General features: G+C 48.8%; 1 protein-coding gene across 13 annotated transcripts in view; it reads right to left on the bottom strand.

Annotated features, from left to right (window-relative positions):
• C2CD5 (C2 calcium dependent domain containing 5) overlaps window positions 1–14,112 on the bottom strand; it is a 195,085-nt gene that overhangs the window by 94,867 nt on the left and 86,106 nt on the right. For 8 of the 13 annotated variants that reach the window (XM_063929383.1, XM_063929381.1, XM_063929385.1 and 5 more), the window contains 4 exons: window positions 11,300–11,501; window positions 9,194–9,345; window positions 7,026–7,217; window positions 694–779 (listed from right to left, as the gene is read on the bottom strand). In XM_063929383.1, the coding sequence (XP_063785453.1) occupies window positions 694–779; window positions 7,026–7,217; window positions 9,194–9,345; window positions 11,300–11,501 (632 nt within the window). The remainder of the gene's footprint in view (window positions 1–693; window positions 780–7,025; window positions 7,218–9,193; window positions 9,346–11,299; window positions 11,502–14,112) is intronic. The other 5 variants (XM_063929390.1, XM_063929392.1, XM_063929393.1 and 2 more) reach the window with 2 other exon arrangements.

Genomic DNA, 14,112 nt, shown 5'->3' with positions numbered 1-14,112 from the left:
AACACAGACATGACATGAGCGCAACTTGCAAAACGCAAAGGCTGTTATATGAAACACAGATGTAAAATACGCTGTTCAGTGTAACCCTGACATTCCGCTGCAGCTCTGATATAAAGTATTTCCTCCCTGCTCCATTACACACAGCTGAATATCCTCCCGCACCATCGGGGTCCTGACAGAAGCTCAGGAAAGGCCGGAAACTGAGAACGCAGCCACCGGAGTATGAATCGGCCAATCCACGCAGAGCATGTCAGTCACTCTGTGTCTGCTGCGTTAGAGAAGCTCCTCCCTCCTCATATGCCGCCGGTAGGGATATATTTATATCAGGGACACTCCTGTATGTTATGCAGATCACGGATACGTGGCCTTTCAGGATAAAGCCTTGGACAGAAGTCTTAATTGTTAGTGTTGGAATAACTACCTCTGATGTAGGGGCAATTGTAATGCGTGTAAACCAGGCGGCACAGATAAAATAATCTACAGCAGGAAAGTACATAGGAACAACGGACAAGTGGGTAGGTGCACTGCGGGTGCGCTCAGAGGTTTAAGGACACCGCTGAGAGATTACACAGGAATGAGACTCACAACGGGGACATCCCGGCCACTGACCAAATCCGGAGCAGACTGCCCTGTCCGTGTACGCGGCACACAGGAGACTGGACTAGAAAGCAATATTAAATACCCAGGGCTTACCCGCTGCTCCAGTGTGGACTGCGTCTGCTGCCTGAGCAGGGTCTTAAAGGCTCCACCTTCTCTTCCCGCACTTCCACTTCCCATTCCTAGGGGGCGCACCAAAGAAACAACTCAGAAATACACAGACAAAGCAACGGACAGACCCCCTGTACAGTGACTTATACTGAGCCGAGGTGGGATAACGGGGCTGTACTTACAGCAGCTGCATTTACTTCTGACCTGCATGCAATCAGGGGGTCTGTAAAGAGGTCCTCCGCCTCCAGAGTTCTCCCCCCTCATATGACTACGAGGGCGGGGGGGCCAACATCTAGGCATTCCTATCATTACCTTAGACAGGACGCCCCTGGAAATCCCCGCTAATGTCAGCTGCGCTGTAAGGTCTCAGTTACAACAAGGGCACCCCTACCTGACATCCAGAGGCGGAGAACCCCTTTAAGTGTTCTGCTGTTCTATGTAATACATAATAAGCAAATACGTTATATTACTGGTCAGGAGGGAGATCTATGGGGACATACCGGCAGGAGGAAAGACAGGCCCCCAGGGCATGGCCAACACGTTTCACCGCACAGGGATGATGGCAACAAATTTGAGAAAATTAGTCAGAAAGTGGAAATGGTGCAGACGCCGCTTTCCGATGTCACGTTAAGGGTCGCATAAATGCACCGCGCTTGTGGACGAGTGCATGGATTTGTGGGCGAGTGCATGGAAAGCTCCCCCATTTAATCTATACGCTATAGAAGTTGGCAGAATGACCCTTGCCCTTCTTTACAGTAGACACTTTCTTGGCCCACAAATCCATAATAAGGAACTATCTGAGTGGAGAAGGGGGGAAGTTGTCCCCAGCAGCCAATAAGCTTCTACCTATCGTTTTATAGAATGTACTTGATAAATGCTACCACATAGCTGATTGGTTGCCATGGGCAACGTCACTGGTCCACTTCTCCCCTCTTTTCACTGCTTGATACATCTCCCCCATAGAATTAAGAAACGTATCCTATTGTAAGATTACATGCCATGTTTATAATAGATACTATAAGTATATAAACATGTTTTCTTTTAGCTGCCCGGTACTGTAATTACCACAGTCTTCCGGGTAAGTCAGACTGGCAGGTGGGGGGGGGGGGGGGAACGGTAGGGGCACATTGTATTGATGTTACGGCGTATGATGTCAGCGCTTACATCACTTGGGGAGTAGCTCAGTCGTGCATACAAAGATGGCAGCATGCGTCATCGTCGCAGTCACCTTATAGCGTTTCCTAGTGTCACCCGGCCTTGTTATTTGGAAATCCGCTATGAAAGGTGCTCCGGTAACCCTATCACAGTACTACGTATAGGTATTGTCACAGAGGATGCTCATTACAGGTTATTGGTGGTTGGACGTTTGAAGAATAGAATTTATAATCACAGCGATATGTTTGAGCAATTTAAGGTAAGCGCATAACAGCGACGCCCTGGGTTCTGTCCTTCCTCCGAGTTACACCCGGTGCGGGGGAGTGTGATGGGTGTATCCAGCATCTATAAATACATACAGTGCAGATGCACTACATACGTCTAACATAGGACAGGAGGGGTCAGGCACTAAGGAACGCTTGTAGCTGCGATCGGATAAGGAAACACTGATGTCATCCGTATAGTCGCCAGTACTAGCGGTGGGACTATACGATACTAGTGTGGCAGACACGTGAAATGAAGAAACCAATACAAACACAACCAGAAAATCAGCAGCAATATATATCGTGTCTCAGAGAGGTCAGACCGGACAGACAGATTTCCTGACACAGGTACACAGAGGTGTGTGGGAATGTGATGGACAGAACGGAGAGGACGGTGTCGGCAGCGTGGAGCTTCTACAGCGCGCGTTTATAGATGGGATATTATCTCTCCATTGTAACGGACCTCGCACAAGGGAATCATGGGAACACAGTTAGAGATTTGCATAAACACACCCACAAATTCCAAATTATTCCCCCTATCCGTTTATTGGGAAGTGTTGGTCCAGCGCGGTGCGTCGGCATGTTTAGCCCATAAACCCAGTCTGTACACTGATGGTAATTTGTATCTGCGCTGTCCGGTCACTAGAACTGCGGTATTACAGAGCGCACAGCTAACGGCCATTATGTCTGGTGTGCAGGAGAAATGCTTCCTACTGTAACGTGCTGCAAACATAAGATGCGTGTGGTCTACATGCTACACAGCAAGCATTAAGGCTGCAATACCATGGTCATGTGACATGCAGAAACACCTCGCAGTAGAGACACTTGGGGCGCATTGGTTTTGAAGGTAGAGAGAGGTAAATGATACTTACCGGCTACGACACTATTCATGAGCATCACTGAGTCATCGCTGATGAATATTCATGGGGTACCAGACCCTAGACTGAATTTACAACACAATGGAATCTGACACCAAAATATATATACTGTATATACAGACAACAGAGAACGCAATAGACAGCTAGAGAGGACAGCCACCTCCTGATTGGAGGATCCAACACACTGCTAGAGAGGACAGACACCTCCTGATTGGAGGATCCAACACACTGCTAGAGAGGACAGCCACCTCCTGATTGGAGGATCCAACACACTGCTAGAGAGGACAGCCACCTCCTGATTGGAGGATCCAACACACTGCTAGAGAGGACAGCCACCTCCTAATTGGAGGATCCAACACACTGCTAGAAAGGACAGCCACCACCTGATTGGAGGATCCAACACACTGCTAGAGAGGACAGTCATCTCCTGATTGGAGGATCCAACACACTGCTAGATAGGACTGCCACCACCTGATTAGAGGATCCAACACACTGCTAGAAAGGACTGCCACCACCTGATTGGAGGATTCAACACACTACTACAGAGGACAGCCACCTCCTGATTGGAGGATCCAACACACTGCTAGAGAGGACAGCCACCTCCTGATTGGAGGATCCAACACACTGCTAGAGAGGACAGCCACCACCTGATTGGAGGATCCAACACTGCTAGAGAGGACATCCACCACCTGATTGGAGGATCCAACACACTGCTAGAGAGGACAGTCATCTCCTGATTGGAGGATCCAACACACTGCTAGATAGGACTGCCACCACCTGATTAGAGGATCCAACACACTGCTAGAGAGGACTGCCACCACCTGATTGGAGGATTCAACACACTACTACAGAGGACAGCCACCTCCTGATTGGAGGATCCAACACACTGCTAGAGAGGACATCCACCACCTGATTGGAGGATCCAACACACTGCTAGAGAGGACAGTCATCTCCTGATTGGAGGATCCAACACACTGCTACAGAGGACTGCCACCACCTGATTAGAGGATCCAACACACTGCTAGAGAGGACTGCCACCACCTGATTGGAGTATTCAACACACTTCTAGAGAGGACTGCCACCACCTGATTGGAGGATCCAACACACTGCTAGAGAGGACAGCCACCACCTGATTGGAGGATCCAACACACTGCTAGAGAGGACTGCCACCACCTGATTGGAGGATTCAACACACTGCTATAGAGGACTGCCACCACCTGATTGGAGGATCCAACACACTGCTAGAGAGAACAGCCACCACCTGATTGGAGGATTCAACACTGCTAGAGAGGACTGCCACCACCTGATTGGAGGATTCAACACACTGCTAGAGAGGACTGCCTCCACCTGATTGGAGGATCCAACACACTGCTAGAGAGGACTGCCACCACCTGATTGGAGGATCCAACACACTGCTAGAGAGGACTGCCACCACCTGATTGGAAGATCCAACACACTGCTAGAGAGGACAGCCACCACCTGATTGGAGGATCCAACACACTGCTAGAGAGGACTGCCACCACCTGATTGGAGAAACCAACACACTGCTAGAGGACTGCCACCACATGATTGGAGGATCCAACACACTGCTTGAGAGGACAGCCACCACCTGATTGGAGGATCCAACACACTGCTAGAGAGGACTGCCATTACCTGATTGGAGGATCCAACACACTGCTAGAGAGGACTGCCACCACCTGATTGGAGGATCCAACACACTGCTAGAGAGGACAGCCACCACCTGATTGGAGGATCCAACACACTGCTAGACAGGACTGCCACCACCTGATTGGAGGATCCAACACACTGCTAGAGAGGACTGCCACCACCTGATTGGAGGATTCAACACACTGCTATAGAGGACTGCCACCACCTGATTGGAGGATCCAACACACTGCTAGAGAGGATAGCCGCCACCTGATTGGAGGATTCAACACTGCTAGAGAGGACTGCCACCACCTGATTGGAGGATTCAACACACTGCTAGAGAGGACTGCCACCACCTGATTGGAGGATCCAACACACTGCTAGAGAGGACTGCCACCACCTGATTGGAGGATCCAACACACTGCTAGAGAGGACTGCCACCACCTGATTGGAAGATCGAACACACTGCTAGAGAGGACAGCCACCACCTGATTGGAGGATCCAACACACTGCTAGAGAGGACTGCCACCACCTGATTGGAGAAACCAACACACTGCTAGAGGACTGCCACCACCTGATTGGAGGATCCAACATACTGCTAGAGAGGACAGCCACCACCTGATTGGAGGATCCAACACACTGCTAGAGAGGACTGCCACCACCTGATTGGAGGATCCAACACACTGCTAGAGAGGACTGCCACCACCTGATTGGAGGATCCAACACACTGCTAGAGAGGACAGCCACCACCTGATTGGAGGATCCAACACACTGCTAGAGAGGACAGCCACCTCCTGTTTGGAGAAACCAACACACTGCTAGAGAGGACAGCCACCACCTGATTGGAGGATCCAACACACTGCTAGAGAGGACTGCCACCTCCCGATGGGAGGCTCCAACACACTGCTAGAGAGGACTGCCACCATCTGATTGGAGGATCCAACACACTGCTAGAGAGGACAGTCATCTCCTGATTGGAGGATCCAACACACTGCTAGAGAGGACAGCCACCACCTGATTGGAGGATCCAACACACTGCTAGAGAGGACTGCCACCACCTGATTGGAGAATCCAACACACTGCTAGAGAGGACAGCCACCACCTGATTGGAGGATTCAACACTGCTAGAGAGGACTGCCACCACCTGATTGGAGGATTCAACACACTGCTAGAGAGGACTGCCACCACCTGATTGGAGGATCCAACACACTGTTAGAGAGGACTGCCACCACCTGATTGGAGGATCCAACACACTGCTAGAGAGGACTGCCACCACCTGATTGGAGGATCCAACACACTGCTAGAGAGGACAGCCACCACCTGATTGGAGGATCCAACACACTGCTAGAGAGGACAGCCACCTCCTGATTGGAGGATTCAACACTGCTAGAGAGGACTGCCACCACCTGATTGGAGGATTCAACACACTGCTAGAGAGGACTGCCACCACCTGATTGGAGGATCCAACACACTGCTAGAGAGGACTGCCACCACCTGATTGGAGGATCCAACACACTGCTAGAGAGGACAGCCACCACCTGATTGGAGGATCCAACACACTGCTAGAGAGGACAGCCACCACCTGATTGGAGGATCCAACACACTGCTAGAGAGGACTGCCACCACCTGATTGGAGAAACCAACACACTGCTAGAGGACTGCCACCACCTGATTGGAGGATCCAACACACTGCTAGAGAGGACAGCCACCACCTGATTGGAGGCTCCAACACACTGCTAGAGAGGACTGCCACCACCTGATTGGAGGATCCAACACACTGCTAGAGAGGACTGCCACCACCTGATTGGAGGATCCAACACACTGCTAGAGAGGACAGCCACCACCTGATTGGAGGATCCAACACACTGCTAGAGAGGACAGCCACCACCTGATTGGAGGATCCAACACACTGCTAGAGAGGACTGCCACCATCTGATTGGAGGATCCAACAGACTGCTAGAGAGGACTGCCACCACCTGATTGGGCAGCTATGTTACACAGTAATCCAGTGTTCCTTTGTAGAAGTGCATTGAACCATGGAGCTGCCTCCACCTAAAACAAAGTTCCCCAAAGTGCAAACCACTTTAGTTTCCCACCAACCTTTACCTGGGAGCCTTTGCTTCTAGTGTACCCTGTTCCAAACACAACATGCAAAATCCGCCGGGATGTTTGAAAATGGCGTTGGGCGGGTTGTATACACGTCAGCGCCTCTAGAACTACACACCCATGGTATTGCGGCCTTAAGATCCATTGTAGTTAGTGTCGGCATGTGTAGTGAAAGCTGGATGGGGTGTTAGCATGGTGCAGCAATAACACATTAGTGTGGTGATGAGGCTTCTCCAGAGCATGCTGGTGAGAACATGGCCCGTCCTACCCGCCAGCAGCAGCAGCTCGTCACTGAATGAAACGGATTTCCTCAGCAGCGGGCTGGCGCGGCGAGCGCGTGCTGGGGAGGTGCCGGAGCTCAGCAGGAGGCTACACGACTGTCTGAGACCCGGGGGCTCCCACATGACAGAAGGGGAGCTGGGGCAGAAGAACATCCTATTCCCCTTTGGAAACAGAGCTGCTGAAGGTAACAGAAGATGGGATGTCCAGGTGGTGAAGAAAGAACAGAAAAGAAAAGAAAGTAACAGAAACACTAAAGTGATACAAAATAATAGGAGAAGTAGTAAATGCCAGCATGAAAACAGATATATACTGCTTGCTAATGGGACGCCACACCCTGGAGCACAGAGTCACGTATGTGGCACAACCACCAACAATACTGGAGGGGATGGGGAGGAAAGTTATCAAAACCGTGATGTCAGAGAGACGGACAGAACGTAGCTGTGGACTGTGTTATCTGCATGTCTCCCACTACGCAGCTGCAGCTATCAGGGGTCTACACAATGACCGTCATTACTGGAGGGTCTGCGCCACACATCGGCAGAGAGCGTCGCTGGATCATCCATCAGCTGCTGGAGCCTCACCTAACAGCATAACTTACCCTGGCTGCAGCGCGTTCTACCGGGAGAGCGATGCTACATACCTGGGACGGAGATCCCTGCCAGCACCGAGTACACCTCTGCAGCATCGCCAGGTCTCAGGACACGCCTCCTTATCACCAGATCAGGCAACGCACGGAGCTTCTGGGTAACCTTGCGCAAATCAGCGCTCACCCCATAACGTTACCAGCGTCACTTCCCCTTACACACACAGACACGGGCTCAGCACTTCTCTTCTGTGTTTAAAGAACGTGAGCTTAAAAGGAAAACTAAATCTAGTATTTTAGATATTTACTGATGTGAAAATGGGGAACAAAAGGCTTTTACCCAGAATTCCTGGTTTCAGTGGTAACGTTGGCATATGACAATCATTACCCAGAATCCCTAGCACCAGCTGTATCACCAGAAGCCACCCTGTCCTATGAGGTCTCAATGGCGAAACGCGCTGTTTATTGGTTTGATGGACATTTTGATTGCTCATTGGGGGTCATTCCGAGTTGTTCGCTCGTTATTTTTTTCTCGCAACGGAGCGATTAGTCGCTAATGCGCATGCGCAATGTCCGCAGTGCGACTGCGCCAAGTAAATTTGCTATGCAGTTTGGTATTTTACTCACAGCATTACGAGGTTTTTTCTTCGTTCTGGTGATCGTAATGTGATTGACAGGAAATGGGTGTTTCTGGGCGGAAACTGGCCGTTTTATGGGTGTGTGCGAAAAAACGCTAACGTTTCTGGGAAAAACGCGGGAGTGGCTGGAGAAACGGAGGAGTGTCTGAGCGAACGCTGGGTGTGTTTGTGACGTCAAACCAGGAACGACAAGCACTGAACTGATCGCACTGGCAGAGTAAGTCTGGAGCTACTCAGAAACTGCTAAGAAGTGTCTATTCCAATTCTGCTAATCTTTCGTTCGCAATTTTGAGAAGCTAAGATTCACTCCCAGTAGGCGGCGGCTTAGCGTGTGCAAAGCTGCTAAAAGCAGCTTGCGAGCGAACAACTCGGAATGAGGGCCATTGTATGCTGCGAAACCTGAACCGCACTTACAGAGTCTGAGGTTCAGATAAGCGCCACATTCCGATACATCGGGCACCTGTACTTTATAAAACAATTAAAGAGAAGGTTTTATACCGTGAAAGAACAACCAGCCCCCCCACTTATAAATGTTTCTTCTTTAGATACATTGACTGCAATTGTATCTCTATATAATACTTTAGGGTACGACCCATTATACTAATATTACAGGCTGCTATCAGATTACGTGATAATGATGCAGAACCTGATGAGAAACCTCCGTTGTAGTGATTTGTACTATCATGTATCATGCCTTCTAAACAGTGGAAAAGTAGTGGTGATATCCATATATTGATGAATCTCGCCCACAGTAACAAGCTATGCGACAGGCGTCTGCGCGCAGAAGTGTACTCGTCCTCGCGGGATCTGTCCCGTAACAATGGTTACTTTAAACATCATTTTGATAACTTTCTCAGGGATTGTGCATGGAAAAAGGACAAATCAAGAAACATAAGGAAGAACTGAAAACAAAGGTGGGTGGATGCGCCTTACCAGTTTTAGGTGTCAAACTCAAATCTGTGTCGGAAGAGGAGGACTGTCGGCTGTAAGACTTGGAAGGTGAAAAGGAATAAGTTTGGTTTTTCAGTGGGGTGGAGGGTCCTGATGAGTGAGTATTGGGGATTAGCTCTTCATTGAAAGGAGCCCTGCCAGAAGAAGGTGGAGACATTAAATAACCCCTTGTCATTCGTCCATGCTGACAGCGGGACTGCCCATACTAGGAGGGCAGGAGTGATTGGGCTCCCCCTGGTGGAGCTGGGGGGAATAACACTCCCAGCATCCCACACTCAGACCAGTCGTCTACCACCAGGAACCACATGTCCCAACGACACAGACAAAAACCATTAACCAAAATTGAAAATAAATAAATAAATAAATAAATAGCAAAAGTAAAAGAAAGAAGCGTAAAACATCCTATAAAACAAATGACAGTATCATTATGGTGCGTGCAGCCGGGACACAATATTCTCTTGTATCAGAGATGTTTCCTTATCCTACAGCGTTACTATCGTGCATCAGCTAAAGAGAAAGCGGGCGGGGTCACTTACCTGCTGCCCCCTCTGCTGACAGCCAATCCTATCTGCCCCCATCCCCTACAATGACAACTCTGGCCTCACCAATCTTCCGCCAAACTGGAAGGGAATAATGGAATCTGGCCTCGGAGCCGAGGAGGACTTTACAAGTGGGAATGGATATTTTAGTCTTACGCAGAATGAGGGCAGGACTGGGGGTCAGCAGAGAAGGTTTGGAGACCCCTATGATACCCCATACACCACCAGACCTGCCCTCGGCTCCTGGGTCTGAGCAGTCTCGTACCAGTGTAGATGAGAGTAGGAACAGACACAGAGAAGTTCTGAGTGAGTCGGGAGCCGGAAGCAGTGTGAATTGGGCTGTTGTGGGTGGAGCGGTATCCGTGGCTCGGTGGCTGGACCAGTGGAGACCTGAGGGAATTGGCAGCACAGGTGGAAAGAGAGAGAGAGAGAGAACAGGACACACAAGTGCTACAGGTTAAGAATGAATCGGCTGAGGTTGGGTTAGCGGGAGGTCCACGTCCTAGGTGCATGCGAGGAGGAGGAGGTGTCAACCGTTACAGAGGCTGGACTGAAATCTACTGTATGTGACAGAAGCCAGTACCTTTAATCACCACTAGAGAGCAGCAGCGAGATTATGTATTGTCAACATTTCTTATGCTTTTGGAAGGGAAAATAAAGAGACCCTATTTGTCGGTGCATGTACATTAATAACTAATAGAAGCTGCCATCTCATTTGCTGGGCCAAGGTACAATGAGATGCTGTCTCCAATGGAACGGTGCCCCCTAGTGGTTAAGCCATTTGCTATGGGCATATATATTACAATGTGGGGTCTGCACATCTCTCAGGCATGGGGCAGTGACACTGTGTTAATTAGCAAACAGAGTTCTAGAAAGAGAGGAAACGCAAAACAAATGTATCATTAAGCCGGACGAGAGACCATCATTCAGTGGGAAGCAGCAGCGAGTTAGTGGCAGCAGTTAGTGTTCTCTTCCTCGGATTATATATAAAACGCAGGAACCATGCACGGGAAAGCCTGTCTACAGGTGGCCTATATCTCAGATCAGAGTAATAATAATTACGGCACACACAGAAGCGGATTCATCTACTGCCACAAGGAGGAATCTGATTGGCGTAACCGGAGAGCGCGCAATAGATTTTCTACATATTCTGGCATTACTCTTGGCAGTAATTTACTGACTGATGCAGTTAGACTGCACATTTATGTCGGCCGCACCCGGTTTGGCTGCTGACGCCTCAGCACGCGATCCATGTGATTATCCGGTACTCTGAGCGGTGATAAACCGGCCACCTGTCTCCGGCAATCCAGCATAACCGTGACCACCATGACACCGTGGTTTTATTCCCTATCTTCTACGGACAAGTCAGCAGCCGTCCAGTAATTCCATCCATGGCTAAAACAGCTCAGTGATGCTACTGGAAACGCACGCACAGAACACAGGACTTCTAGGTCACCCGGCAGAGTGTCGCTGAACAGCGCTCTCCAATGCATACATGAAGCAGACAGGGGCATGCACAGCAGAAAGCCATCTCTATACAGTTACTTACTCTTTCAGATCTTTGCATGGGGAATGGCACGCCGCCGGTGCGAATGGGGCGGCGCTGGTCAGTTTATCCAGTGTACACGCTGTCCCTATAGCCCGTACCACTAATCCAGATTCCCCCTCCAGATCGAAGCACTGCAGATAGCCAACCACAGCGTTTCCTCTCATCTCCAGGACCTTCAGACCTATTTTCCTCTGCAGCTCACCTACGGGGATATACAGGTGATAACATGATATGCGATCTGCATTATATCCCTATAGGGAGAACAAGACTCCCCCGGCAGCCTCTGTGCAGGGGATCGGAAACCGCGAATACCCATTACAGTCATATTCTTACATTTCATCCGTGCCGGAGTAACTACACCCCCAGAATCCGTGATGACACAGAGCTAACATTCACCGCTGTCACTATTACATTCAGCGTACACTGCATTACATTACATGGCTAAAGCAAATTGTCCAACACCTTCAGCCACTGCACTCCCATATTGAGGATGACAAGCAAGCAACCCTAAACCGATCCCATTGCTGTTCCATTGCATCTATCAATATTCCAAATAGGGGAATACGTTCCAATCTCTGATCACTCCTACAGGTTATAGCGCATTAACAGTAACACACATTATGACACAAGTTGTCCCTAGAACCCCCATTAACACTTAGTAATTCTACCGTTTGGTTATTTTGGAGTAACTCCAAATCTGCAATATTTATTCTGGAAAAGGTTACGCCAGCATGTGATTTGTGCGTGTCTCTGTAGGTGATGAAAATAATTTACTAAAAAAATTACTTGTGTCCAAAAAAAAAAAAAAACCACAGTAGAGGGGTAACTAACGTCCACACTTGGAGTTAATGTTCCTTTAAACTACAAGACAGAATAACTGAGCAGCATAACACCAGGAGGATGAATAATCCAAACAGAGGGCAAAGTGCAACGGGGAGGGGCCAGGTGTCAGCCAATGAGAGGTCAGCGCTCTGCAGCAGAGGCTGCAACGTGACGGAGACCGGTGCAATTCCAGCAGTTACGTTATTGCCAGGTCTAAACCCCAGTTACATCCATCAGTGTATAAACATTCTACCCCGGGGCAGGTGTGAAAGGAAAAACTGTGTCTGGACTCTGGCTGTTGTGATAAATGCTGTCTAGTGGAAATCATAAAGTGATTCCGTATAATAAATACATTGTAGCAGTTACACTTGTACCAGCTCGTATGAAAGTGACAGATCTGCAGTCTGAGGACGTCACTGATAACAGCTAAACATGAGACAAATTAGGGGAAACCCTTTTGAAAGCAAACCCAGTAGATGCACCCGCCAGTTCTCCCCCCAGATGACGATAACCTTTCAGCATGCACCGGGCACCTCACCATGTATGGGTCCGCACTTCCCCTCAGATGGTCTTTCCATAGAATGTACAGCAGTCTGTGTCTGTTTCAATGATACTAAATATCACAACGGACGAGCTTCGTAACCGCTACAATGTATTCATTATATGGAATCACTTTATGATTTCCACTAGGCAACATTTATACACTGCAAACTAAGCACCACTTACACGTTTCATCTATCCCCACACACGCCTCAAATGGACTCTGGTTTATTAGCTTTAAAACCAGAAACGTCACTGATTAAATAGAACCACCTGGTTTCCATGGAAATAATCCGAAATAAAGGGGTTTAAAAGGCAGCCACAGAGATATCCCCCCACGTGCCCTGTCGAAGCCCTATACGGAGAAACGCGTTGGTACGCCCACCTGTGATGAAACCGCAGCTTTCAGCCTACCGCAGCGCCGGCCACCCAGCAGACATGCCGGGCGCCGACACAGAGCCCCAGCAGCAAAGATGGAGCCAAGCACCTATCTGAGAAACGATCCCTACATCACACCAAGGTGCCCTATGTATTAGCGCTAAATGTAAATTGTAGATGAAGGTCATAGACTTTACCTGATTTCTAAATACGATGAAGGTTTATTCAGCACATAAGGAATTTTCTGTGACCAAAGGAAAGTGCAATCCAGCGCCTGTTCTAACGGACGATTTATATTTGGACATTGACACGATCTAGGCTTTTATGTAGCGCTAACATTTTTATTTTATTTGCTTGAAAAGGCTTTTTATGTCTTACGATACTGTCAGAATAAATGCTTTCCGTTTGAACAACCAAAGTCCAGACACACAGGTTTCCTATTCACACGTGCGCCGCGGTATACTCACTTTATACTACTGAACTCTCTCCGACATTAGGGAACATCCGTCACCAATTACCCCAGAGGCAGCATTCACGGACAACTAACACACAGGGGTAAATTTACTGAGGGTAAATTTGCTATGAGCAACATTACCAATTCTAAAAAAAACTTCCACCTTAGTAAATGTACCCCGTAGAAAGGGGGAGCGCGAATTTCATCCACCTCTATTATATACGTTCTATTACTGGCGTTAGATTTAAGGCAGAGTGCGCAAGAGTATAAACATGGACGAAGGGGCGGGGGCGAAACACAACTCAGAGGAAACGGAGGGACATATGCGCAGTGCGAATCGTACGTATGCTCAGACTTAAATCAAAGGGCCTAATTCAGACCTGATTGCAACAGCAAACTTTTTCTCTAATGGGCAAAACCATGTGCACTGCAGGGGGGCAGATGTAACATGTGCAGAGAGAGTTAGATTTGGGTGGGGTGCGTTCAAACTGAAATCTAAATTGCAGTGTAAAAATAAAGCAGCCAGTATTTACCCTGCACAGAAACAATATAACCCACCCAAATGTAACTCTCTCTGCACTACGCACACAAAGGGCGTTTACTATCAGAACACGAGTAC

Source organism: Pseudophryne corroboree, chromosome 6 (genome assembly GCF_028390025.1).
Source record: "Pseudophryne corroboree isolate aPseCor3 chromosome 6, aPseCor3.hap2, whole genome shotgun sequence".
In the NCBI taxonomy this organism is placed as follows: Eukaryota; Metazoa; Chordata; class Amphibia; order Anura; family Myobatrachidae; genus Pseudophryne; species Pseudophryne corroboree.
The sequence above is the reverse complement of the archived record's forward strand: the minus strand, read 5'-3'. Positions and strand labels throughout refer to the sequence as shown.